The sequence below is a fragment of the Amblyraja radiata genome, chromosome 9 (genome assembly GCF_010909765.2).
Source record: "Amblyraja radiata isolate CabotCenter1 chromosome 9, sAmbRad1.1.pri, whole genome shotgun sequence".
Taxonomy (NCBI): domain Eukaryota; kingdom Metazoa; phylum Chordata; class Chondrichthyes; order Rajiformes; family Rajidae; genus Amblyraja; species Amblyraja radiata.
In genome coordinates this window covers 42,015,890-42,042,085 of record NC_045964.1, presented here as the reverse complement: position 1 = coordinate 42,042,085, position 26,196 = coordinate 42,015,890, and the positions used below count along the sequence as shown (strand labels likewise).

Below are 26,196 nucleotides of genomic sequence, written 5' to 3'. Positions count from 1 at the left end.
ATGAACATACAAACTCCGTACAGAAAACACCTGAAAGGTAGCAACTCTACTGTTGCACCACTGCACCGCCATACAGAAATAGTTCCTAACTGGTTTTCTATTGATTGCAAGAAACAGGACATAAAGAACATTTTTTTTCATACAGTTAATTTTTAATTATTTTGCAATCTTCTATATAATTTTGGCACAGATAATTGATGATGGAAGGTAATTAATTGAATACATTGATCTTGCAGAATGGGGCATAAACTATTGAATATGTTAACTATCTCCTATCTTTTTAAGGAATTGGGTATTTCTTTTCTTTAAGGAATTGAGTATTTTTGTGTAACATTTTCCTCCACCTAGCAGAGCTGGTCCTTACCCTTATCAACTTCTCCTTCGATGACTCCTATTTCCACCAAATCCAAAGCGTAGCTATGAGCATTCATATTGGCCCCAGCTATGCCTGCCTCTTTGTAGGGTGATCCCAAGGTGCCCAACCAACATAGCATAGGTAATAGAATTCCTATCTATGGATAGGAATACAGCGTCATACAAGATGCAGTTTGGTTTGGCAAGAACCTTTCAAGATTAACTTGTCCAGGATCTTCAGTGTCATGTTTTCCATGAACATTGATGAAGGCACTTCAGACAATAACAAAAAAATTCTGACCGTCTTGGTAAGCTACTATTCTCCATCTTTGAATAAGGTGGTTATCAATCATTTTGTCTCACTCAGTTTGATTGTGGTGAATAGTTAGCTATTTGCCACAATCAAAGAAAAGAAGATTGAAGAAAAGAAAGCTTTTCTTTCTAGAGCAAGATCTGCTAGCAAATGTTTGCAGGAAAAACTCTCCTTGATTGATTCCTTGCTGCAACGACACAACATTCCATGGACAAATGTGATATCTATCTTGATGGATTCATGTAATGTCATGAGAGTTTCGAAGAGTGGATTAGAGACAAGGATAAGGACAAAACATGCTCCTTATCACATTGATATAGATGGAGATGTTTGCATACACAATGCATGTAAGAGATTCTCAAAAGCATTTGAACAGCATTTGGAAGAACTGTTCACTTCAATCTACAATGACTTTAAATGGTCTACAGACCTTCACCAGTACTTGGAGAGGCTGTGCAATATCCTTGGTGTGAAGTTCACCGTACCCGAGAGATATGTTCCAACAAGGTGGCTGAGTGTGTATGATGTAGTGGTGGACACGTTGAGATTGCTTGATGTGTATACAATCTTCTGCTTTCCCTTCCTGTCTTTACCAGATCGTCAGCACTTTTTCCACTTGTGCAAGGGTATCTACTTATCAAAGGAGATTGGAGACAAAGCAGTTAGGGCTATCAAAGTAATTCAGGACAGGTTGAGAGAAAAGAAAATGACAGAAGAAGGGAAACAGCAGAAAGAAAGGATCACACAGAAGCTGTTTGTGAATCACAGTTACACAAGATTGCTCCTTTATTTTCACGCTAGTGCCTTGGCTCTACTGAAGAAATTTGTTCTGGTCTTTCAGAAGAACGAAACTCAAATCCACAAACTATATGATGAAGTTGTAGGCCTGAGCAAGAGTTTCTTCTCATGCTTTGTGAAGCCAGAAGTGCTTCTTCAGTGTAAAGTGACTGATGTAGGTGTAGCAGCTGAGACTTCAATGCTTGCTCTTGTAGACATATTCATTGAACCAGAAGCAACAGCTATTCTACACAAAGAAAAGAAGATTGAAGTAAAGAAAGCTTTTCTTTCTAGAGCAAGATCTGCTAGCAAATGTTTGCAGGAAAAGCTCCCTTTGAAGAACAGGTTATTAATTCACCTGTCTGCCATCGATCCCTTGGTGACAGGACATACACATCAGTCTGAGTTTCCTACCAATCAGTATGAGTGAACGTTGTTGTGCGCTCACCCTGTTTAGTGTTTAGTCACTTTTTAGCTTTAAAATATTATTGAGTTGATTGACTATGGCTTCTAGAGCAAGCGGTGGTGATTGTGTCAGTCTAAGTGTTAACCAGAAACTAGAGTTAATAAAAAAGTTAGAGGCTGTTGCTATGGTAGCGCACATATGTGAAGAATATAGTATGAAAAAACAAGCTCTGTCAGACATACAAAATGCAAAGGACAAGTTTACTGCATTGTCATTAAAGTTTGGAGTCGATTCTAAAACTTCTATTGGTGGAAGTAAACATATGAGTTGCGCAAGTTAAAAAACTTGACGAAGCCATGCGCAAATGGTACACGCAAGAACTTTCCTGTGGTGTAAACATCCGCGGTGTACAGATCCAAAATGCAGCAAGCAAACTAGCCAGGCATATAGGAGTGGAGAAGTTTATGGCTAGTGAGAAAGCGCCATGTCATAGGTAATAGAATTACTCATGGTGAAGCTGCCAGTGCGCCAGCACAAGTAGAACCTTTCAGGAAGAGGCTGAATAATCTAGTCGAGAATGAAGGTCTACTACTTTCCCATGTGTATAATATGGATCAAACAAGTCTGTTTTGGCAGTCAATTCCCTGAAATACTTAAGCATGAAGCTTCCACACATGGCCATAAATGGAACATGGAGAAATTCTCAGTGTGTTGCACAAATGCAGATGGTATGCATCATCTACAGTTAGCCATCATGCGGAGATCAGCACAGGTATACGGTGAGAGTGCAAAATCTTAATAGGGAACCTAAGGGGCAACTTTATCACACAGACTATGGTGGGTATATGGAACAAGCTGCCGAAGGAGGTAGCTGAGGCGGGTACGATAGCGACATTTAAAAGACATTTGGACTGGTGCACTGATAAGAAAGGTTGAGGGTTGTGGTCCAAATGTGTGAAAATAGCTTAATTGGACCATCTTGGTTGGCAAGCCCTTGAACCTCAGGATCCCAAGGATTTGTCCCCAACAACAAAACGCACCTCGGCAACAGGGTGGGAATCCCTCAAGGTTACATGGCAGCTCAATTTACCAATGGTTTGTTTAATCTTAACTCAATGGTTGCAGATCATAAACACAAATAATAAACTGTCCAACTTGTATCATCTCCTTTCCACAATAAGATCATTCCACTGCAGACATTCCACTGCAGACTCTTGTGTACACTCACATTGAGGTTTCGCTCCAAGACATCACTCATTTACTGAAGGGTTTGAGAGAAATAGATCTAGCGCTCAACATCTTTGTGATTAATATCAATTACAAAACTGCTTTTCCTGCTGTCCATCAATCCCCCGACATGAAAGGTCCATGACATGACAAATGAAAATGTGTACCACTTTCTGTAATTTAGGAGCCACCTCTCATTGATAATGAAATCCATCCTTGGATTCAGTGTGCCAGCAGAGTCTTAAGGTGCCTGTGGGGAGAAAACCTTTGAAGATCAAGTTGCCCACTTTTGATGGGGGACTTGCTCCTCAAAAGTTATTTTCCCCACAGACGCCTAAAGTTCCCTACTGTAGGAAGTCCATCCAGACACCAACTGAATCTCCACAAAATCCTCCAAATCCATGTAAGTGAACCAATCCAGGCAAACATCCCCAGCATTGTGAGCCCAGTTTCACTCAGCCAAGTGTGGACTGTGTGAATGTAACCTGCTCATAATAACGGACCAAGTAGCCAGACATAATTCACAACACCATTTAACTCGTGGTAAACCAACAAATATTAATTATCACACATTAAAGGGGTGGAAGATTGCAACCTTCACGTGGTCTGCCCTGTTTCGACTAATGCAATCAACTCGACGTGCACAAACAGAAGATCAAATAGAACAAGTTGTCCTACAACTTTAGGCTGTGCATGCCACACGAAAGAAGAAGAAGACACATTAAAGAAATTTTTTAAATGCAATAAGCTGAAGAAACTGCAAAAGGAATAATTCATAAACAAGACTAACCAAAGGACAAATTACGGATCTGCTTTCTCTACAGATCTTCTGCTGAATGGTATGACTGCCCACTGAATTTACACAGCAGACAACAGTTCACTCGAGTTAAGAATGTCTCATGGTGCTGATAAGCACACATTCCTCTTCCGCATCAGAACAAACATCTTGAGAATTTAAGACAAGGACGTCGTATCAAGCAATGTATCACTTAAGGAGCAGACCTAAAACAGTACAAGCAAAAGGAGGGCAATTACATTAGTTATCATTTCTGTGTTTATGTATTATTTTAAAAAAGGTGTGTTTGGGGAAAATCCATGGACAAAATGCATAGAAAGGAGCAGGTGATCAACAGGCTGAATCATGTCCAGAAATAGTTACAGAATAAATTCTAGCTGAAATTATTAATTAAAAAATTAACTATGTAGTTTTTTAAATCTTACTACTATAGCCTCTGTACACTAAATCAATTCACTTTTTTTCTTGTTTATTTCTAGTGTTTATTATATTGCAGTGTAAATTTGTTTTAATAACGTTTTTAGAAAGATCTAGGGTTGTGCCCGAGTCTTCACTAGCTTTTACCCAATTTGAACAAACTCAAGCTGAACTTAGAACAGTTATAAAGGGGAACCATCAGCAACAATCTAAACCCACTACTCCAAGCACAGCAACAGGAAGAAATATCAAGGACTATTATATCAAGCAATACAGGAGTTAAGGAATAGACCAGAAACAAGTGGTATAATCAAAAGGCAGGCAATCAAATGTCATTCCCATGTTACTGTGTTTATTAAGAAAGCATTAAGACCGTTTTCCAGGCCCCCACTATGGATGGCCAGTCACTCCATACATCCATCCCCCACGAGGAAGGTCTTCAAGTCCTCTGTTTCTTCCTCAACCGCAGAACCAGCCAATTTCCATCTACTAATGCTCTCCCCTGCCTAACAGAGCTGGTCCTTACACTCAACAACTTCTCCTTTAATTCCTCCCACTTCCTCCAAAAGTGTAGCTATGGGCATTCTCATGGGCCCTAGCTATGGCTGCCTCTTTGTAGGGGACGTTGAACAATCACTGTTCCAGGCATACACTGGCCCTATCCCCGCACTCTACCTCTGCTACATTGACGACTGCATTGGTGCTACCTCCTGCACCCATGCAGAACTCATTGACTTCATCAACTTCACAACCAATTTCCATCCTGCACTTAAATCCACTTGGACCATCTCCGACATCTCCTACCTCCTTCAACCTCATCTACTGTATCCACTGTCACAGATGTCAACTCCTGTACATCGGCAAGACCAAGCGCAGACTTGCCAATTGTTTCGCTGAACAACTCTGCTCAGTCCGCCTAAACCTACCTAATCTCCCGATTGCTCAGCAGTTTAACTTTTCCCCCTCCCATTCCCAATCTGACCTTTCTGTCCTGGGCCTCCTCCATTGTCAGAGTGAGGTTCAGCGCAAATTGGAGGAACAGCACCTTATATTTTGCTTCTGTAGCTTACACCCCAGCAGTATGAACATTTGCTTCTCTAACTTCAAATAGCCCTTGCTTTCCCTCTCTCTCCATCCCCTCCCCAGTTCATCCACCAGTGCCTCCGACTACATTCTATCTCTGTCCCTCCCACTCCCCTGACATCACTCTGAAGAAGGGTCTCAACCCGAAATGTCACCCATTCCTTCTAACCAGAGACGCTGCCTGTCCCGCTGAGTTAGTCAGGCATTTTGTGTCTATTAAGAAAGCAGTATTGGGAGGGGGAACTGTGGACAATGTTCATCACCTGTATAAAAAGGAAAAGGTTCCTTCAAGTGAGCAATCTTCAAATTTAGAGAATCAAGTGAATAGAGGGAATGGTGTCAAAGCCTCCTGCAAAAATGCAATATCTTTACCAATTTGTGGTATTCCCAATGCCTCAATTGCTCAAAACAGAATTTATTTCTTGAGAATGCACATCTCATTGCTTACAATGGAAAATGCATACCACCTCCCAAACCATCCATCTTACTCTCCACTACACCATGTCCAGCATCTCCTCACGCACCAGTGGCAGGGTCCCACAATGGCCTCAGCAACCATCTCAAACCACAGAACTGGCATGGAGGCGTCAACCCAAGCATGACATCATCAAGACAACATTACTCATCTCACTGCCATTAAATGCAGCTATATGTAAACTGGATGCAGCTGACCTCTACAATGACATTTACCAAATAATGCCATAATCAATAAATTATGTTTATGCTCTTTTATGCAAGATTATTAGTGTAAGTATTGAAACAGAGAACACACCCCAGCCTAGAAATGGAACGCACACCTGCTTTTATGTACCTATTATGCAAAAGTATTTTCTCCTGGATTGTACCAACTATCATTTCCAGATGAAATTCGGCCAGGCAATTCTGGTCATGTTCACCCTTGCATGCATAACCTTTAAACAGTAAGTTTAACATTACTTTTAACATCCTTCTCACTGAAATTATAGTTCTGACAGACGGGAGAATGACAGTGAAATGAGAGTTTTAAAAAATCTGCTGAAATTTGCAATGTGACACAACCTAAAGATCTCTTCAATTGTATTTTGATAACATCGAACAGATTTGTATTACTAAAGGTCAAAATACTTTTACAATTACTTTTGCTTGTTCTATCACTGTTTACTGTCCTTTTATATGAGCATGAATCTGCCATAGCTGATCATCCCTATACATTCAAGAGTTTAAATATTTGGTGTACCAAAATAACATTTTCTTCAGCTTTACATGCACATTAATGCAACAGAGCAAATAAATATGTACCAATAATACAATAATGACCATGGCTCATGTGGTTCTGCTTGAGGCATAGCCCTCCACAGGACAGAGGATCTGTTGGAGTTGGCTATACACCTGCTCTTGCCATTTCACCTACATTTTTATTTTCTTCCAGTTGTAGTAAAGATCACAATGATACGGGATCCTTCCAAGATCTGATGACTCTCCCTGCACACAGCTCAGCAATCGCATTCATGGCGTGGAAATCACAACTGTTATTGACAACTAGCTTCAGGAAACTTGAATGTTCCTTTTCAGCAGGTGCAAATTTGGGTAGTACTTCAAATGACTTGATCAATCTGACAATTTCTTGCAGCGTGAACCAAATCAAAATTAACTTCAATGACAATGGAAGTTAAATACACCATAAAATAGTCACAATCCAATTGCAAAGCAATATCCATCAACCTGCTTTTCAACTATTCATATATGGAAACTATTTTCACACCATTACACCTTTCCTTCAAAGGGAAAGGACACGATAAACAGCATCTGAAAAAAATGTAGTTGTCCCATCGTTTAGGGTAAGGCAATTATTTTTTTGTTATTAATGTCCCATTGCCATTTGGCACTTCAGCCATTTCAGAACATTTACAGTTTTCTCAAGCGAGGGTTCGATATTGTACTTTATACAGATTAGACATAAAATGGTCTGTTTCATGTTACCAAAAACTAATTTTCTTTCTTTATGATTAAGACTTTGGAATGAAATCATCTCAAATCCAATCATAGCACATTTTAACATAACCCATCCCAGTGTCACAAACAGGTTTTGTACCACAAACCGTTTGCTCCATCCTCCATTAAATGTTACCAAATGTAAATAATCCGATTGGATGGTTTTGATCTTATTTAAAGGCTGGTGTCTGCAGTCACTGATTTGGCTACTGTAGGCTCAGGCGTTGCATCAGGCTGTCCATCCCGACAGAAGAACACAGCTGGATTTTTACAGGCCCACATTGCCACGTCCCCATTCGCGGGACTAGAAGAGGACATCCTGTTGCCAGTTCCCTGCCCTCTGACGTAGTGATCCCTTATCCTGTCTGACTGAATTCTTGTCTCGTGATCTTGGTTCTGCCCAGACAGATAGGCTGCTATGTTTCTAGTCCTGTAACCGTCTTCCCTTTTCCTTCCCAAAAGCATGGAAATGTTGGGATTTCTGGTGGCGTAGATGACAGGATTGAGGGCACCGTTGGCCCAGGCCAGCCAGATGGCCACGGTGTCCATGACAGGAGTGAAACGAAGGTTGTTAGTGGCAGTGATAATTCCCATGACACAGTATGGGCCCCAGCAGCAGATGATGAAGACAATCATTATCAACACTGTGGTGGCTGTCCTCATTTCACTGTAGAAGCGCAGAAGGTGGGCATAGGTAGGTTCTGGGCGGACTCGGATTTCTGAAAGCCTCACAGTCTTACAGATGTTGTAGTGGCAGAAACACATCAGAGAGAAAGGCAGCAGGTAGCAAGTGACAATCAGGGCCAGGCTGTAGCCAGTGCCCATGGGCGAGCTGCCTGAGTGAAAGATGTACATGCAGTGGTAGAAGCCCTTCTTGTGAACCACCTTGTGATCCGGGGCTGGTAACAAGAGATGCCAAGGGAAAGAAAAGAAGAAGGCCGTCAGCCAGACGGCGGCCAGGAGCTGCGCTGCCAGGCGCCTGTCCATCTTTCCCCGTGGCCGCCTGACGATTGCGTAGTAGCGGTCGAAGGAGATGAGGGTCATGGTGAGGCTGGAGACGATGCCCGAACACGAGTTGAAGAAGCCGTTGACCAGGCAGAGGAAGTCGCCGAAGTTCCAGGCACCGTCGGTACTGAAGAGCATGAGGAAGGAGAAGGGGAGGCAGAGCAGCGCGGTGAGCAGGTCGGACAGCGACAGCGACACGATGAAGGCGTTGGTGACGGTGCGCAGCCGCCGGTGCCTGGCGATCACCGCGATCACCGCCGCGTTGCCCAGGCCCGACAGCAGGAAGATGAGGAGAAGCACCAGCGCCTGGGCGGTCACAACTATGGCCGTCGCCGCAGCCGGCACAGACCCCGCCTCGGCCGCCCAGCTCTGGTTGCTGAGCGCCGTCAGGTTGCCGGGCCCCGCGGCCGCCCCGCTAGCGAGCTCCATGTCGCTCAAGTCCGCTCCGCGTCGGCCCATCACCGGGGGCCTCGGGCCTCGCCTACCTTACCTACCCCGGCTCCGCGGCCGACGCCCATTCCCTGTGTACCGGCCCTCGCCCCTCTCCCCCGCCCGGTATTGGGGTGAGGAGGCGGCCGGCCGCGGTCACACCGAGCGCCCGGCTCTGCTCTCTCTCCTCTCGCTGCATTAGCTAGGGGACTGGCGGCTCCCAACGCCCGCCATCGCCCACCGCACGTGTCCGCCCGCTGACGTCGCCGCGCCACGTGCTCTCCCCAGCGTACGTCACTGGCACGTCTCCTTCGCCCGCCGCATGACGTCACGCTTCAGAATCCTCAGGCCGCCGTTGCCTAGCGACAGGAGGCACGCGTGCCGGCGCCCGTCCAGCCCGCCCGCGTCACAGGTGGTTGCAGCTGCTTTACATTGCGGCGGCTGGGGACACCTTACAATGAGCGAAATCTATCTGCAGAGGAGATCAACACCATGCACCAGAACTGGGATAGTTTAAAAAATCTATTTTAGCGGCAGGAAGACAACTAGATAGCTAACCTCAGCAACGGACGGTTCCAGCTGCTACTTCAGGCAAACGCCTCCCCTGTCATGCTGTGAAATCAGAGAGGATGAGACGGAGTTTCTTCCCACAGGCCATCAGGACTGTAAACTCCTATCTCACCTGGGACTAATTTACTGTACTAAATTACTGTTGTGTTGTGTCTCTTGTAAAAAATTCTTTGCTAGCATGTAAATACTGATTCTGTTCTGTAGTTTTTGCACAATCCGCAGGCATTGCCACTTTCATTTCACTGCACATCTTGTATGTGTATGTGACAAATAAAGTTGACGACTTGAGACTTTTGGACATTGTTGGAGATTGAATGTGGTCCCAGGCCTGTAATCAAGAGTCAAAACCTATTGTCATTTGTCCCAGATAGAACAATGAAATTCTTACTTGCAGCAGCACATCAGCTTTTATGGATTGATTTAACGGGTTTTTGTAGACCAACAAACTAGTTCTTTGTGTCCACATTTGCCTGCTTGGGTTAGTCAAGTGCGTTTCATTGTAAAGAGCCAAGTGTGTATAAGTGTTGTATGTTTAAGAAAGAACTGCAGATGCTGGTTAATCGAAGGTAGACACAAAATGCTGGAGTAACTCCATTTGCACAATTTGGAGGAACAGCACCTCATATTTTGCTTAGGTAGTTTGCACCCCAACGGTATGAACGTTAACTTCTCTAGCTTCAGGTCGCCCTTGCTTTCTCTCTCCATCCCCTCCCCCTTCCCAGTTCTCCCACTACTCTTACTGTCTATGCCTACATTCTTTCCTTGTCCCGCCCCCTGACATCAGTCTGAGGAAGGATCTCGACCCGAAACGTCGCCAATTCCTTCTCTCCATAGATGCTGCCTCACCTGCCTAGTTATTCCAGCATTTTGTGTCTACCTAAGTGTTGTATATACCTGGTAACGGATGATAATAGCTGAAGCTTAATATGTCGAGTAAGCAATAACACACAAATAACTATCCATTATTTTCCATAAATTGGGAATTTGAGAATTATGTGTAGAATTTGAGAATTATGCTGTGGCCGTACACAACGTGAGATTTAACTGGAATAATATAACAAGACAGGCAGCATAAGTGGAGAAAATGAATAGATGATGTTTCGGGTCCAGACCCGACTTCAGACTGATTGTAGTAGGGGGAGTGGGGAAAAAGACATTGACGAAGCCGTACTTGGAGCACTGTGTTCAGTTTTGGTCATCTCTTCCATTAAGCTAGAAAGTGTGCAGAGATTTACGAGGTTGTTGTCAGGACTCGAGGGCCTGAGCATTCAGGAGAGATAGGGCAAGCTAGGGGTGATCTTATTGAGACGTATAAAATCATGAGTGGAATAGATCTGGCGAATGTGCAGTCTTTTTTCCCAGGGTTGGGTAAACAAGAACCTGAGCATAGACACAAAATGCTGGAGTAGCTCAGCGGCACAGGCAGCATCTCTGGAGAGAAGGAATGGGTGACGTTTCGGGTCGAGACCCTTCAGGCTGATGTTCTTCATGAAGCACCTATCATGAACCATTGAAATATATGTTTCCCTCTTATTACTAAAGAAATGTAGGTACTGGGCAACAAACAGAATCATTTGGAGCTATGGAGCTTGGAAATAGAGTTTTAATCAGGAATAACTGGATACAGCTGTATTTTATTAAAAAGACTTTGAATAACATACATATATTGAACAGGCATATATATATTTTTAATTGACATTTCCAGCAAGGAGCTGCACCTCACTAGCCATATGCAGTGCAGTTATTATCCCTGTATTGGTTTACACAAGTAAACATCGCATTGCCCTATTGCGAAGCCAATGTAAGTAGCTTGAATTGTAACAATGTGATTTTGTTTTGTTCTTCATCGCCTGTTTTTAAATTGGGCATAATCTACCCGTAGATAATGTAGATTAGTCAGAATTGCCATTGATAATTTTACCAAAATAGCTAAGGAATCAAAATAAAAGCTAATGTTATCAACAGTAATGTGTACAAAGGTTAATACAGTAATTAGAACTTTTCTTTGAGTCTTTACAATTAGTATCATTGAGATAATATAATTTTAATATAGACTAAAAGCTAAAGGGGTTGAGATATCAGTTTAGGATTCACTCAGAATGAAATATAGGATAACATTTAGATTCCATATTCATAAATATTTAAACATGATCTATCGGACCTAAGCATTTACATAATATGAACTTAATTATATTGACAAATTCAGAGTTAAATGTCTTGATATAAAATTCAGATAGAAAGCTAAATTACATTTAATAAGATCTAGGGCTTTAAAAAAATACATGTAGTTCTGCCACAAATGCAATAATTGCATTCCTAAGAAACTCCCTGTTATTGGAAATTGTGTTCAAAATAATGTGTACAAAGGTTAATACAGTAATTAGAACTTTTCTTTGAGTCTTTACAATTAGTATCATTGAGATAATATAATTTTAATATAGACTAAAAGCTAAAGGGGTTGAGATATCAGTTTAGGATTCACTCAGAATGAAATATAGGATAACATTTAGATTCCATATTCATAAATATTTAAACATGATCTATCGGACCTAAGCATTTACATAATATGAACTTAATTATATTGACAAATTCTGAGTTAAATGTCTTGATATAAAATTCAGATAGAAAGCTAAATTACATTTAATAAGATCTAGGGCTTTAAAATAATACATGTAGTTCTGCCACAAATGCAATAATTGCATTCCTAAGAAACTCCCTGTTATTGGAAATTGTGTTCGAAAGCTAATTGTCAGTAGGGGAAAGAGAATTAGAGGCTAAAGAGTTTTTCTTGAAGGATTGCAAATATAAAGGTCTTTTCAATAACAAAATAGTTATTTTTATTACTGCGAGCTAAAAATACTAAGACCGTATGTTGCATTGTTTAACAAAGTGTTATTGCACGTGTTAATAGAAGTGGTTGGTTATTAATTTCTAATGACCTCACACGGTTAAAGTAGCATCCGTGTTCTTATGAGGTAATGGTGCTTGATTACTGTGGGGAGGTTACATGGAAAGAGTTTTTCGTTATAGCGTTTAAACTCAAGACAGTACTAAGACTGTATGTTGCATTGCTTAATAAAATATTGGTGCACTAGTATCAATTGAAGTGGTTGGTTATCAATATCTAATGACCATGCACAATTAAAGTACCAGCTGCGTTCCTATGAGGTAATGGCGTCTGATTGCACCATTGTTACAAGGTGTCTGATTACATCGTGGGGTTACATGTAAACAGTTGTGTTTTCCTCGCTATAGCATTTAAATTCAAGACAGCTATTATTCCTGCCTATTAATTTCCAAAGTAACTTTTAAGCAGTTCTCTAGTTCCTGATCAATATCACGTTATAACCAATTTGGCCCATGTAATGCAAGTAGTGTTCCTTTAATTTGCCACTCATGTTTTATCTAATTTGTATTCTGAAAACACGTTACCCACAGAGATGGGTTAAGTACAAATTATAATTTGTTTACAATACTTTATCGGAGAAGGAACCCATCTTTGAGATCATCATCATCTTCCACATAAAAGTTTGCTGTTCCTGTGTAATGTGCTTGTCCCGATATTTCCACTACAACAGCTTTGAAATCGCCACATTTTGTTTCCTGAAAATAAATCAGCATCCCCTTCACTTTGGATCAAAATATTGCAGTATTAAGTGTTTAAAAAGCAATAATCCTAAATTGTACGTGTGAGGTATTGCACTTTAGGAAGTTGAATCTAAGGGGAAAGTATATGGCTGATGGCAAGACCCTTAATATCATTAATGTGCAGGAGGATCTTGGGGTCTAAGTCCATAGCTCCTTGAAAGTCACAATGCAAGTAGACAGAGTGGTAAAGAAGGTGTATGGTATGCTTGTCTTCACTAGTTGGGGCACTGAGTAGAAGAGTCGGGAAGTCATTATGCAGCTTGATAGGACTGGTTTGAATGCATTTGAGAGTAATGTGTGCAGTTCTGGTCGCCCCCATTGCAGGAAGGACGTGGAGGCTTTGGAGAGTGTGCTGAAGAGATTTTCTGGAATGTTGCGTGGATTAACGTTTATTAGCTAAGGAGAGGTTGTACTAGCTTGAATTGTTTTATCTAGAACGGCAGAGGATGAGGGGCGACCTGATAGAAACATATAAAATTATGAGAGGCACAGACATCATAGACAATCAGAAGCGGGCTCAAAATGCTGGAGTAACTCAGTGGGTCAGGCAGAATCTCTGGAGAATGCTGCTTGGCCCGCTGAGTTACTCCAGCATTTTGTATTTATCTTTGGTATAAACCAGCATTTGCAGTTCCTTTTTATTACATTATAGAACATCATACCCTTTTTTTTTTCCCCAGGGAGAAAAGGTCAAAGGCTAGGGGGCATAGCTTTAAGATGAGAGGGACAATGTTTAAAGGAGATGTGTGGGGCAAATTCTTTTTACACAGAGGGTGGTGGGTGCCTGGACCACGCTGCCAGGGATGGTGATGAAGGCAGTAACAATAGTGGTGTTTAAGAAGCGTTTAGACAGGTCCTTGAATATGCAAGAAATGGAGGGATTATGGATAGGTTGCAAGCAGATGAGATTAGTTTAACATGCCATTATTGTTGTCACAGACATTGCCAAATGGAAGAGCCTGTTCCTGTGCTGTGTTGTTCCATATTCCACGTAACTCACCTCAACAGCTTTCCCAGTGAATATTGAGTTAGTTAAACCACTTTGAAATGTCCTGGTCTGATTCAGGAGAATCAATCCTTTGTGATATTGCAATGCAATACGAGCTGTCACACCTGAGCCACAGGGACTCCTGTCCACCTATTCAAGGCAAGTTGAACAAATTGTCCATGAACCTTTGAATTATATATAATTGTGTTATTTCATTCAAAATCATCTATCTGTTTAAACCCAATAGATTTGAATGAACTAAACCCAGAAAATTCCATTTCAAAATTATCAAATGTAACCATATATATATATATATAGGGAGTATATATATCCTTTACCTTTAATTACACAATTCATCAATAGAAACACATATTAATAAATAATTTAAATACATTAATACCTAGTAGCTAGCCTGTCTGAACATTTCCAGTTTTGATTTCTTGTTTTAATTACACATTATAGATCGATGTTAAAGACTATTAAAATGCCAATATCATTAACCTCTACTGAAATAAAGTTTACAAATCATAGTTCTTTTTTTTTTACCTGAGCATCTGCAAAAACACAGACATTTGCAGTTGGTTCTTTAGAAAATTCATCTTTGCCATCAGTAATTATGGTGCCGTAGAGAAAGGCAAGATCTTCACTATCAGGGTGGTGCAGTTTGACCTGTAAACAAAAACTCAGTCAGGTGTGTCATTAACTTATTTGACTAATCAGTCAATTGTTTTAATTATTACTTGTTATCACACTTAAGTGTCTTTCAGAAACTTTCAGAATCCAACATCTGTTGGGTGAATTTGTACTTCAGAAGCCATTTGGAATAAATATAATGGAATGATCGTGAAACAATAAAACAACTTTTAATCTCCACTTATCAGTGCAAATGCCGTTAACCATTTAGTGGACAATACCTCCCTGTGGCTGATATTATTTGATATTGACCAAAACCCCACTGTACACAGTTCAAATAACCAGAAACAAACCAACAGAAGTAGCAAGCCTTCCGTCATGATCTACTGAAAATGCTACTTTTTATGTTATTAGCACTCACACATTATTCTTTTGAATATCCTATAACCAAATGGTAATAGACCTGTTAATGTCTCGGAGTGGCAAGGACTAAGGCCCACTTGTCCAGTTAAACAGAATTCCAAATCAGATCATGAATCAGCAGCAAATGTTGAGATTATGGATTTCCACCCAGGGACAAACAGTTCACAAAAACCATCATTCTCTTATTGATGTTTCAGTCAAATAATCTAGGGATGGCTGAACAAAGAACCCCGTGTTGGAAATCTGTATGATTTCCCCTAATTTCCTAATAATTTATTTGCGCTTCAAGTAGGACTGTTAAGTTCTTAGGGTAAAGAAAAAATACGTAATAAAACATATTAAAAAGATATTGTGGATATTTCACCATATACAACTCCACTTTATCTACTTGAAGGAGGGGGTGAGCGGTGAAAGATCTGCTTGCTGAATCAGTACAGTATTGCTATTTTTTACTCACCCGTGCTTTCACGGCATTAGTGACAGCTACTGCTGCATCGACAAGGTCTCGTGTTTTGGAGGAACAAACATCCAAACCAAAACAATCTGCACTCACAAATGCATAAAAAGCACCTCCGTATACAACATCCACTACGATCTTCCCATGTCCTGGCACATCAACTGGAATATCTGAAAAAGAGCAGTAAACCAGGACTGGTAGGTAGTTGAGGCCAGTTCAGGTAGTTGAGGCCAGTTCATTGGCTATATTTAAGAGGGAGTTAGATGTGGCCCTTGTGGCTAAAGGGAGCAGGGGGTATGGAGAGAAGGCAGGTACAGGATACTGAGTTGGATGATCAGCCATGATCATATTGAATGGCGGTGCAGGCTTGAAGGGCTGAATGGCCTACTCCTGCACCTATTTTCTATGTTTCTATGACTGTGACACATCTGTGTCATCACTGAATTTGAGCAGGGCTTCAGTTAGTATCTTGCCCTGTTTCCAAGAGGCTGATCGAACCACTCAAGAGTGACCGGCTATTTCCAGCAATGTTTCAAATTTGAATTTGAAACGTAAAATCTCTCTATTTATTAATTTCTTCTTTTCCTCCTTGGGCAGAAGGTACAGAAACTCAAAAGCATGCACCACCAGTCTAAGGAACAGCTTCTATCCCATTCTGAAGAAGGGTTTCGACCCGAAAGGTTACCGATTCCTTCTCTTCAGAGATGCTGCCTGTTGTCCCGCTGAGTTACTCCAGCAGTTTGTGTCCACCTTCCCCTCTATTATCAGATTTCTGAAAGTTTTTTCCTTAAGTTAGGCTACCGTCCGACTTCCCTCTAACGCCATTGGACTGTGTCTGGAACTGATGCACTGCAATGCTGAGAACTACATGCTACACTAGCGAAGTGGCAGCGCCTAATGGCAGCAGCTCGACTGCAGTCCATCTGTCTTTTTTTTTGTCCCATTAGATGTATGTTTTTGGTTCTACTTTTTATTATTTTTTAGATATGTATATGTGAGGGGGGGGGGAAACCATTTAATCTCTTCCCTGTACGGGGACCCGGCTTTTTCCCTGTCAGGTCTCCGGTGTTGTTGGGCCTAACATCGTGGAGCCGGCCGGCCGGAGCGGGAGAGCTGTGGTGGCGCGTGGCTGCAACCCAACTTCGGATGTTCTGGCCGCAGGCCCGGTGTATAGTAACATCGGGAGCTCGCAGGTCCCTGGTGGGAGACCGTTTTTCGGAGATCCCGCAACGGCAACTTCTCCTGCCGGAATCGCGGGGTTTAAATGACTCAGAGCGGGGCCTAACATCGCCCCGTGCGGCTTAAACGGCCGCGGGACTTACCATCGCCCACCGCGGGCTTTAACACCGTGAGCCCCAGTCGCCTCAACGCTGCAGTTGGACCACGGGAGAAGAACAAAGGGAAGAGATAAGACTTTTGCCTTCCATCACAGTGAGGAGGTATTGGAGATTCACTGTGATGGATGTTTGTGTAAATTGTGTTAAGTGTGTGTCTTGGTTTTTTTGTAATGTCATGACTGTAGGAATGGAATTTTGTTCAAACCTTGTCTTTGAATGACAATAAAAGGCATTCTATTCTATTTTATTCTACACTTTCTATCTTCCTTTGCTATTGTACTTGAGTTTGACGATTGTATTTATATAATAGTGCTAGACCAAGTGCAGACCCGTTGGGTCTGTTCCCCCAACGTGTGGTTGTGGGGGGGGGGGGGGGGGGGGGGGAGGCGGCATGCAGCGTCACACACACTAACTATACCCCCCCCCCGCACTCACGCTAATTACCCCCATGATATTATATTAATATTATTAATTTGCTCCTTTTACCCCATAACCACCCTATCTACTGACGCATAGCCCCCAACTTGCAGTCACATCTAGAGAGGGAGGGAGGGGGCGGGGTTAGAGAGTGAGGGCAGAGAGAGAAGGGGCAGAGACAGAGAGAAGGGGCAGAGACAGAGAGAAGGGGCAGAGACAGAGAGAAGGGGCAGAGACAGAGAGGGGGGAGGGGAGGAGAGGGGGGAGGGGAGGAGAGGGGGGAGGGGAGGAGAGGGGAGCGGGGAGGAGAGGGGAGAGGGCAGAGGGGAGAGGGGAAGAGGAGGGGGAAGAGGAGGGGGGAGAGGAGATGGGGGGGGAGGGGAGAGGAGAGGGGGGGGGGAGAGGAGAGGGGAGGGGGGGGTGTGGAGAGAGGAGGGGGGGAGGGAGAGGGAGGAGGGGGGGGAGGGGGAGGAGGGGGGGGGAGGGGAGAGGGGAGGGGGGGGAGGGGAGAGAGAGGGGGGGAGGGGAGGGAGAGGAGGGAGGAGGGGGGAGAGGAGGAGAGAGGAGGGGGGGAGGGAGAGAGGAGGGGGGAGGAGAGAGGGGGGGGGAGGGAGAGGGGGGGGGGGGAGAGGAGGGGGGGAGGAGAGAGGAGGGGGGGGAGGAGAGAGGAGGGGGGGAGGAGAGAGGAGGGGGGGGAGGAGAGGAGGGGGGGAGGAGAAGAGGAGGGGGGGAGGAGAGGAGGGAGGGGGAGGAGAGAGAGGGGGGGGGAGAGAGAGGGGGGGGAGAGAGGAGGGGGGGAGAGAGAGGGGGGAGAGAGAGGAGGGGGGAGAGAGGAGGGAGGGGGAGAGAGGAGGGGGGGAGAGAGGAGGGGGGGAGAGAGGAGGGGGGGAGAGAGGAGGGGGGGAGAGGAGGGGGGAGAGGAGGGGGCGGGAGAGGAGGGGGGGGAGAGAGGAGGGGGGGGGAGAGGGGGGGGGGAGAGAAGGAGGGGGGGAGAGAGGAGGGGGGGAGAGAGGAGGGGGAGAGAGGAGGGGGGGACTGAGAGGAGGGGGGGAGAGAGGAGGGGGGGAGAGAGGAGGGGGGGAGAGAGGAGGGGGGGAGAGAGGAGGGGGGGAGAGAGGAGGGGGGGAGAGGAGGGGGGGAGAGGAGGGGGGGGAGAGGAGGGGGGGAGGAGAGAGGGGGGGGGGAGAGAGGGGGGTGGGAGAGAGAGGGGAGAGAGAGGGGAGAGAGATGGGGATAGAGGGGAGAGAGAGGGGGGAGAGAGAGGGGGGAGAGAGAGAGGGGAGAGAGAGGGGGGAGAGAGAGAGAGAGAGGGGAGAGAGGGGAGAGAGAGAAAGGGAGAGAGGGGGGGGGGGGGGGTGGGGGAGAGAGAGAGAGAGAGAGGGATAGAGAGAGAGAGAGGTGGGGGGAGAGAGAGAGAGAGGTGGGGAGAGAGAGGAGGGGGGAGTGAGAGAGGGTTCCTTTTTACTTCAACCCAAACAACCATTTGCAGGCAGTGCTTTTTTCCTCAAACTAACCATATTTTCATTTTCAAACCACATTATGGGTACTCACAGCTGTGGAGACATTTGTTCAGTGTTATTCAGAGCTCTGATTTAGGCACACCACTTGCAGAGACTGATTGAGGCACACCACTTGCAGAGACTGATTGAGGCACACCACTTACTGGTTTTATAGTCCATCCCCCCCTGCCGCCAGCAGGGGCAGCAGAGAGAATGGGGAATTTTGTAAAAACATTAATATCTCTGTCATTTTTCATCGACGGGAAAAATCCTCGGCACACATACGGCGGAGGGGGGCTCTGAGCAAGGTGGCCAAAAATGACGGCCGTAGGTGACGCCGTTCTCTCGGAAATCGCAGCACAAATGGCCAAAACCGGTCAAGAACAGACTTTTAGTAATATAGAAGATTATCTGATCATATGGCATGCAAAACAAAGCTGTTCAATGTACCTTTGTACACATGACAATAACCTCACCCCATTATTTGTGAATCAACAGACTACCCAGGCTTGTCAAATAATGACAAAAGCATTGTGCAGTACATGCATAGGGAAAGGAAAGCAGTGTGCTGAAGTGCAGAAAAAGATGGCGTAGTGATTATTTAACATACTGATCTTTGTTCTGTTTACTGTTTTGACCGAATAAACCATGTTAACATAAAATAGTGCAGCGTAGGAACAGGCCATTCGGCCCACAATTTCTATGCCGAACACAATGCCAAGACCTATTCTTCTCTGCCCACACATAATCCATATGCCCCATATCTATGTGCCTATTCAGAAGCCTCTTAAATACCACTATCGTATCTGCTTCCACCACCACACCCCGCAGCACGTTCCAGGTATTCACCTCTATGCCCCTCACATCTCCTTTAGGCTTTTGCCCCTCACCTTAAAGGGCCATTCACAAGGAACACTTGTTCATTTCCACCATCCACGTCAACACCCTACCCCCAATACCATGTGCTCTAATTTTAGTCACCAGTCTCCCGTGCGGGACCTTGTCAAAGGCTTTCTGAAAGTCTAGATACACTACATCCACTGGCTCCCCTTCATCCATTTTACTTGTCACATCCTCAAAAAATTCCAGAAGATTAGTCAAGCATGATTTTCCTTTCATAAATGAATGCTAACTTGGACTAGTCCTTTTACTGCTATCCAAATGCCCCATTATTATCTCTTTAATAAGTGACTCCAGCATCTTTCCCACCACCGAAGTCAGGCTAACTGGTCTGTAATTCCCCGTTTTTTCTCTTGTTCCTTTCTTGAAAAGTGGGATAACATTAGCTATCCTCCAATCCACAGCAACTGATCCTGAATCTATTAAACATTGGAAAATGATCACCAATGCGTCCACTATTTCTAGAGCCACCTCCTTGAGGACCCTGGGATGCAGTCCATCAGGCCCAGGAGATTATCATCCTTCAGTCCCATTAGCCGACCCAATACTATTTCTCGTCTAATGAAAATTTCTTTCAGTTCCTCGACCCCCTTAGATCCTCTGTCCTCCAGTACTTCTGGGAGATTGTTTGTGTCTTCGTTAGTGAAGACAGATCCAAAGTACCTGTTCAACTTCTGCCATTTCCTTGTTCCCCATAATAATTTTACCCGTGTCTGCCCTCAAAGGATCCACATTTGACTTTGCATATTCATTTTCCCTTAACGTATCTAAAGAAATGTTTACTGTCCTTCTTTACATTCCTGGTCAGCTTCCCCTCATACTTCTTTTCAGCCCGTATTTCTCATTTTGTTTCCTTCTGTTGTCCTATTAAAGTTTCCCAATCCTCTGGCTTCTAGCTACTCTTTGCTGTGTTATACATCTTTTCTTTTAGTTTTATTATATCCCTAACTTCTCTGGTTAACCACGGTTGCCTCCTACTCCCCTTAGAATCTTTCTTCCTTTGCGAGAGGATTTGAGTTTAGGAGCAAGGAGGTCCTACTGCAGTTGTACAGGGTCCTGGTGAGACCGCACCTGGGGTATTGTGTGCAATTTTGGTCTCCTAATTTGAGGAAGGACATTATTGCTATTAAGGAAGAGCAGCGTAAGTTCACCAGGTTAATTCCCGGGATGGTGGGACTGACGTAAGATGAAAAAATGTGTCGACTGGGCTTGTATTCACTGGAATTTAGAAGGATGAGAGGGTATCTTATAGAAACATGTAAAATTCTTAGAGGATTGGACAGGGTAGATGCACGAAAAATGTTTCTGAGGTTGGGGGAGTCCAGAGCAAGGGGCCACAGTTTGAGGGTAAGGGGTAGGCCATTTAGGACTGAGATGAGGAAAATCTTTTTCACCCATAGAGTTGTGAATCTGTGGAATTCTCTGCCAAAGAAGGCAGTGGAGGCCACTTCACTGGATGTTTTCAAGAGTTAGATTTAGTTGTTAGGGCTAAGGGAATCAAGGGATATGGGGGGGAAAGCTGGAATGGGGTACTGATTTTGGATAATCAGCCATGATCATATTGAATGGTGGTGCTGGCTTGAAGGGCGGAATGGCCTACTCCTGCACCTATTTTCTATGTCGCTACCCATATCCTCCAGAGACGCTGCCTGACCCGCCAAGTTACTCCAGCACTTTGTGTCCATTTAATATAATTTTAGTGTGGTAACAGGCCCTTGCAAACATCTGTACTGGAGTTCTACCCTACTCAATATCAGGAATGAACATGCGTCTCTGGTGATGTAAGGCAGCAGCTCCATCGCTGTGCCACTGCAACTTAGCACCCCCTTGACTTTGAGTCATCATGCCTATAACTGGTCAGCTTTGGGCATGTCTTTCTGATGCCAAAGCTGAAGTTACACAAAAACAAATGGCTCCATGAACACAAATTAGTAGGAAATCAAAAGGTTCCATTAACTTCCAATGCATAGCACGGCCAAAGTTCGAAGTTTTGGCAATATCGTCAGCAGAAATTGTCAAGTGGGCAGTATAGATTTGGAAACAGAACCTATAGTTTGACTGAATATAAAAGACAGAGCACTTGGAAATTGTAGTTGCATTAGATTAGATTCAACTTTATTGTCATTGCACAAGTACAAGTACAGGTACAACGAATTGCACAAGTACAAGTACAGGTACACAGATTTACATCGGTGAGACCAAGCGTAGGTTGGGCGATTGTTTCGCCGAACACCTCCGCTCAGTCCGCAATAACCTACCTGACCTCCCGGTGGCTCAGCACTTCAACTCCCCCTCCCATTCCCAATCCGACCTCTCTGTCCTGGGTCTCCTCCATTGCCAGAGTGAGCAACAGCGGAAATTGGAGGAACAGCACCTCATATTCCGTCTGGGATCCTTGTGTCCTTATGGCATTAACATTGAATTCTCCCAATTTGGCTAGCCCGTGCTGTCTCCTCCCCTTCCTTAACCCTCTAGCTGTCTCCTCCCATCCGCCCACCCTCGGGCTCCTCCTCCTCCTCCCTTTTTCCTTATTTCTTTCCCCACCCCCCATCAGTCTGAAGAAGGGTTTCGGCCCGAAACGTCGCCTATTTCCTTCGCTCCATAGATGCTGCTGCACCCGCTGAGTTTCCCCAGCAATTTTGTGTACCTCAGGTACAACGAAATGCAGTTTAGCATCTAACCAGAGTGCAAAGTAGTAAAATGCTGATTAAAACAATATATACAAATGAGGATATATTGGTCTATGTACATAGGCATATACATATATACAGATAATTGTTAAGGTGCAAAAGATTGACGTGCTAAATTCTGGTGAATAGAACTTACCTATAAATTATATAAACTATAAATAATACTGATGAGAAGGGGGTGGGGGGGCTAGCGCCGGGCCTGTGAGTTCAGCAGGGTAATGGTGTTTTGGAAGAAGCTGTTCTTTAGCCTGCTGGTGCGAGACCTGAGGCTCCTGTGCCGCATCCCTGATGGGAGGAGGGCAAACAGTCCATGGTTGGGGTGTGAGGGGTCCTTAATGATTTTGCCAGCCCGTCTCAGACACCGTGTGCGGTGAAGGGCAGCCATGGCAGGGAGCGGGGCACCGATGGTGTGATGGACGGTTTTCACCACCCGTTGCAGTGCCTTCCTGTCAGCTGTGGTGCAGCTGCTGTACCACACCGTGAAGCAGGTGGTCAGGATGCTTTCAATGGTACAGCGGTAGAAGTTGGACAGGAACTGAGGGGACAGGTGAACTTTCTTAAGCCTCCTCAGAAAGTAGAGGCGCTGTTGCGCCTTTTTAATCAGTTTGGCGGTGTTGAGGGACCAGGACAGGTCCTCAGAGATATGTACCCCGAGGAATTTGTAGTTGGAGACGCGCTCCACCTCAGTCCCATTTATGTGGATGGGGGTGTGTCTGCCGCCTCTGGTCTTCCGGTAGTCCACAATGATTTCCTTCGTTTTCTGTGTGTTGAGGACAAGGTTGTTGTTGGTACACCAAGCTGCCAGGTGCTGGACCTCCTCCCTGTAGGCTGATTTGTTGTTGTCCCTGATCAGTCCATCGGTTCACTTTGAACAAATACATGGAATGGAACTTACAGAAACGTATTTAGGTAACTTTTTTGATTAGTTGGTGCGACTAAATGCACTGTGATTGATACACAGAACACCTCATGTATAGGAAAGAACTGCAGATGCTAGTTTAAATGGAAGGTAGACACAAAATGCTGGAGTAACTCAGTGGGACAGGCAGCATCTCTGGAGTGAGGGAATGGGTGACATTTCGGGTTGAGACCCTTCTTCAGACTGATGTATAATCTGATTTTGTATAATTATGTTCACATGGAACAATACCACATGGAACAATAAAATTGCAAACACCGTTTCCACTTCATTCACCTGATCATGTAGTAGAATACTGCATCCATCTGAGTGAACATCGCAACGTGCGTTACACATCATACACTCAAACATATGTTGTGGTGGACACTAAAAGGTTTGGTGTACCAGAAAACAAACATTACATTATTAGTGAAAACAAAACATTTTCACCAATATGATCTAAACGGTACATGGATGGTCGATGAATCATCAGAACGTTTGATTTGGGCTTTTTTTTTTTTTTAAGTAAAATGTTTCCGTAACGGTCGTTGCGGAGCTTCCCGAAGTTGGCACGAAGGAATGAAGTTTGCGACTTGGTCCGTATGAAAGGTAAACAAGAGAGTGTGTTGCCAAATTGAAGATTGGCTCAGTTTCTTAGTTTTGATGACCAATATATGTCCAAAATTGATTCTAAAAAGTCAGAAAATATATCGTAAACGGTTGTTGTGTTTTTGACACCACAATGTTTTTGATATATTAAATTGGAAAATAAGAAAAAAATTAACCCACCCAAAAACGCTACTACCATAGGATACCTTGTTGTGTTTTTGAAAAGCATTAGAGGTTTGGAGCTTCCGTAACTTACGGAGGTACCGACCCCGATAATGGTCGTTGTGACAATGGACACCAAGCACAACGACCATTACTGGATCTTTACTGTACTGTATTATCTTTATGTTACTGTATTTTTATCCTGGTATTGAAGATATTCCGCAGATCCTTATCAAAACATATATGTATGAGGGGCCATATGAAGTTTATTTATGAATTCAATATTCATGACTAAATGTCATGACTAAATGTGGCAGTTTTTAATGTCACATGAAGTTTTGTCTGTCATGAAAAAAGTTTTTGACTTTCACTCTTGAAGTTATCTAATTTATATCTGTTATTTTTAAGGTTTCACATGGTGGGTAGATTTTTGTTGAGAACAGTGTATTGGTGTAAAAAACGGAATAATAATCTTGTTCCTCAAAATCTCTCCAGTATTGTAAAAGGACACATACACAGAAAGAAAGACAAAGTGCTGGAGTAACTCAGCTGGCCAATAAGCATCTCAGGAGTACACAGATAGGTGATGTTTCGGGTCAGAACCCTTCTTCATATATCATATATGTAAACACTGAGTTTGTATGTACACTCTGATCGTACTGAGGATATAATGCTTAAATTCTGAGGCTGGATAGATTCACTGAAATATATAGAGAATACATCTACAAATTCTGATCATGTATTGATTCACTTTGTATACATTACATAATACATGCAAACTTGAGGCAGTATTGATTGATTGGGTCGAAAGGGGAAAAAAATCACATGGAGACACTGAAGTTATCTTTATTCATTGTCGAATAAACATGAAATATAGATGGTAGAAATAAGGAACTACAGATGTAGGTTTACCAAAAAAGGACAAAAAGTGCTGGAGTAACTCGGCAAATCTGACAGCATCTGCAGAGGCAATAGTCAGCTGGACCCTGGCCCCCACGAATCATGGGATGTGGCTTGGAGGGCTTAAACTGCGGAGCATCCTGGATAATACAGATCACCTCCTCCATGACACACTGGTCAACCTTCAGCAACAGACTGGTTCCGCCAAAATGCAGGGCAGAACGCCACAGGAGATCCTTCTTTCCTGTGGCTATCAAACGTTGCAACTCCTCCCCCTTCTGTCGTGGGGTAGACTGAGACCGATACCCTCCTACCCTCCCCCCGAATCTTTGCACATTCCCCAAGCCTTTCCACAGGTCACTTTTGTTTCAAGCTTCATTGATTTTGTGTTTTTATAACTGTGAGCAGATCAATTTTCTTCCTGGGATCGGATCGTGTGCTACCTTACCCGTGAGTGCCTCCAGTACTGTGTATGTATCCCAGAGGTTTGCTGTTGCCACTGCGGCCCCCAGTCCTCACCCTACCTGTGGCGAAGACGAAGGCAGGGACGCTGTGGAAGCGGACGCGGCCGCTCTTGCCGCCCTCGTATTGGACGTAGGCCCGGACCAGGCCACAAGGGCAGTGGATGTTGACCTGCGTCTCGGGGGAGCTGGGCTGGGCGACCAAACCGTAGTCCACGGCGTAGCGGCCGAGGGCCATCATGGCGTGGCCGCACATGGTGCTGTAGCCCTGGTTGTGCATGAAGAGGACGGCGAGGTGCGCGTCGGGCAGCTCCGAGCCCACCAGCAGCGCGCCGTACATGTCGCGGTGGCCGCGGGGCTCCAGCATCAGCCGGCGCCGCAGCCCGTCCAGCCGCTCACGGATGTAGCGCCGCTTGCTGAGCAGGTCGGGCCCGGGCACGGCCGGGAAGCCGCCGGTGATGATACGCAGCGGCTCTCCGCCCGTGTGCATGTCCAGCACCCGCATCACATGCCCGGCGCCCCGCTCCTCCATGGCCAACGGCACGACACGTGGTACAGAACGCGTCGATGCGTGGCTCGGTCACGTGACTGACAGCGTCATGGGCAAGTGGGATTGAACCAGGTGACATGCGCAGCTCAATGGAGCCCCGAGTCACGTGATACCGAGCGCCCAGGGTGGGGTGACGTAACACCCGTCGTCACCGGAGGGGGCGGAACCACGCTGTAGAATGGTCTCGGCCGAAACGTCACACATTCCTTCTCTCTCTCGATATTGCCTGTCCCGTTGAGTTATTGCAGCTTTTTGTGTCTATCTTCGGTTTAAACC

At 44.5% G+C, this 26,196-nt stretch overlaps 3 protein-coding genes across 4 annotated transcripts; 1 reads left to right on the top strand and 2 right to left on the bottom strand.

Annotated features, from left to right (window-relative positions):
- Nucleotides 1–452: 452 nt before the first annotated feature.
- On the top strand, nt 453–1,874 carry LOC116976619. The gene is made up of 2 exons (XM_033026446.1): nt 453–735; nt 832–1,874. Exons 1-2 carry the CDS (start codon nt 600–602, stop codon nt 1,872–1,874), a joined length of 1,179 nt encoding a protein of 392 aa, XP_032882337.1. The 5' UTR covers nt 453–599.
- Nucleotides 1,875–5,515: 3,641 nt separating this feature from the next.
- Nucleotides 5,516–9,041, bottom strand: gpr135 (G protein-coupled receptor 135). The gene has a single exon (XM_033027171.1). The coding sequence runs from the start codon at nt 8,806–8,808 to the stop codon at nt 7,519–7,521; it is 1,290 nt and encodes a 429-aa protein (XP_032883062.1). The 5' UTR covers nt 8,809–9,041; the 3' UTR covers nt 5,516–7,518.
- Nucleotides 9,042–11,707: 2,666 nt separating this feature from the next.
- On the bottom strand, nt 11,708–25,920 carry l3hypdh (trans-L-3-hydroxyproline dehydratase). 2 transcript variants are annotated; one of them, XR_004413098.1, is made up of 6 exons: nt 25,434–25,920; nt 15,498–15,667; nt 14,531–14,653; nt 13,997–14,134; nt 12,744–12,951; nt 11,708–12,406 (listed from the first exon to the last, which is right to left on the bottom strand). XR_004413098.1 is itself a non-coding variant. In XM_033027172.1 (5 exons), the coding sequence occupies exons 1-5, from the start codon at nt 25,900–25,902 to the stop codon at nt 12,826–12,828; spliced, it is 1,026 nt and encodes a 341-aa protein (XP_032883063.1). In that variant the 5' UTR covers nt 25,903–25,920; the 3' UTR covers nt 12,370–12,825. The 2 variants fall into 2 exon arrangements, 1 of the variants encoding a protein (XP_032883063.1); XM_033027172.1 differs by having other exon boundaries at nt 12,370–12,951.
- Nucleotides 25,921–26,196: the final 276 nt, after the last annotated feature.

What these genes read in the sequence shown, in the direction of transcription:
- LOC116976619 (XM_033026446.1), top strand. Translation starts at nt 600, where the DNA reads ATGTTTTCCATGAACATTGATGAAGGCACTTCAGACAATAACAAAAAA. An exon ending in ACTCAGTTTGATTGTGGTGA is followed by an intron (nt 736 to 831) that starts ATAGTTAGCTAT and finishes GTTTGCAGGAAA; the next exon opens with AACTCTCCTTGATTGATTCC.
- gpr135 (XM_033027171.1), bottom strand. Translation starts at nt 8,808, where the DNA reads ATGGGCCGACGCGGAGCGGACTTGAGCGACATGGAGCTCGCTAGCGGG.
- l3hypdh (XM_033027172.1), bottom strand. Translation starts at nt 25,902, where the DNA reads ATGGAGGAGCGGGGCGCCGGGCATGTGATGCGGGTGCTGGACATGCAC. An exon ending in TGCCTTCGTCTTCGCCACAG is followed by an intron (nt 15,668 to 25,433) that starts GTAGGGTGAGGA and finishes GCTCTTTTTCAG; the next exon opens with ATATTCCAGTTGATGTGCCA. An exon ending in CTAATGCCGTGAAAGCACGG is followed by an intron (nt 14,654 to 15,497) that starts GTGAGTAAAAAA and finishes TTTTGTTTACAG; the next exon opens with GTCAAACTGCACCACCCTGA.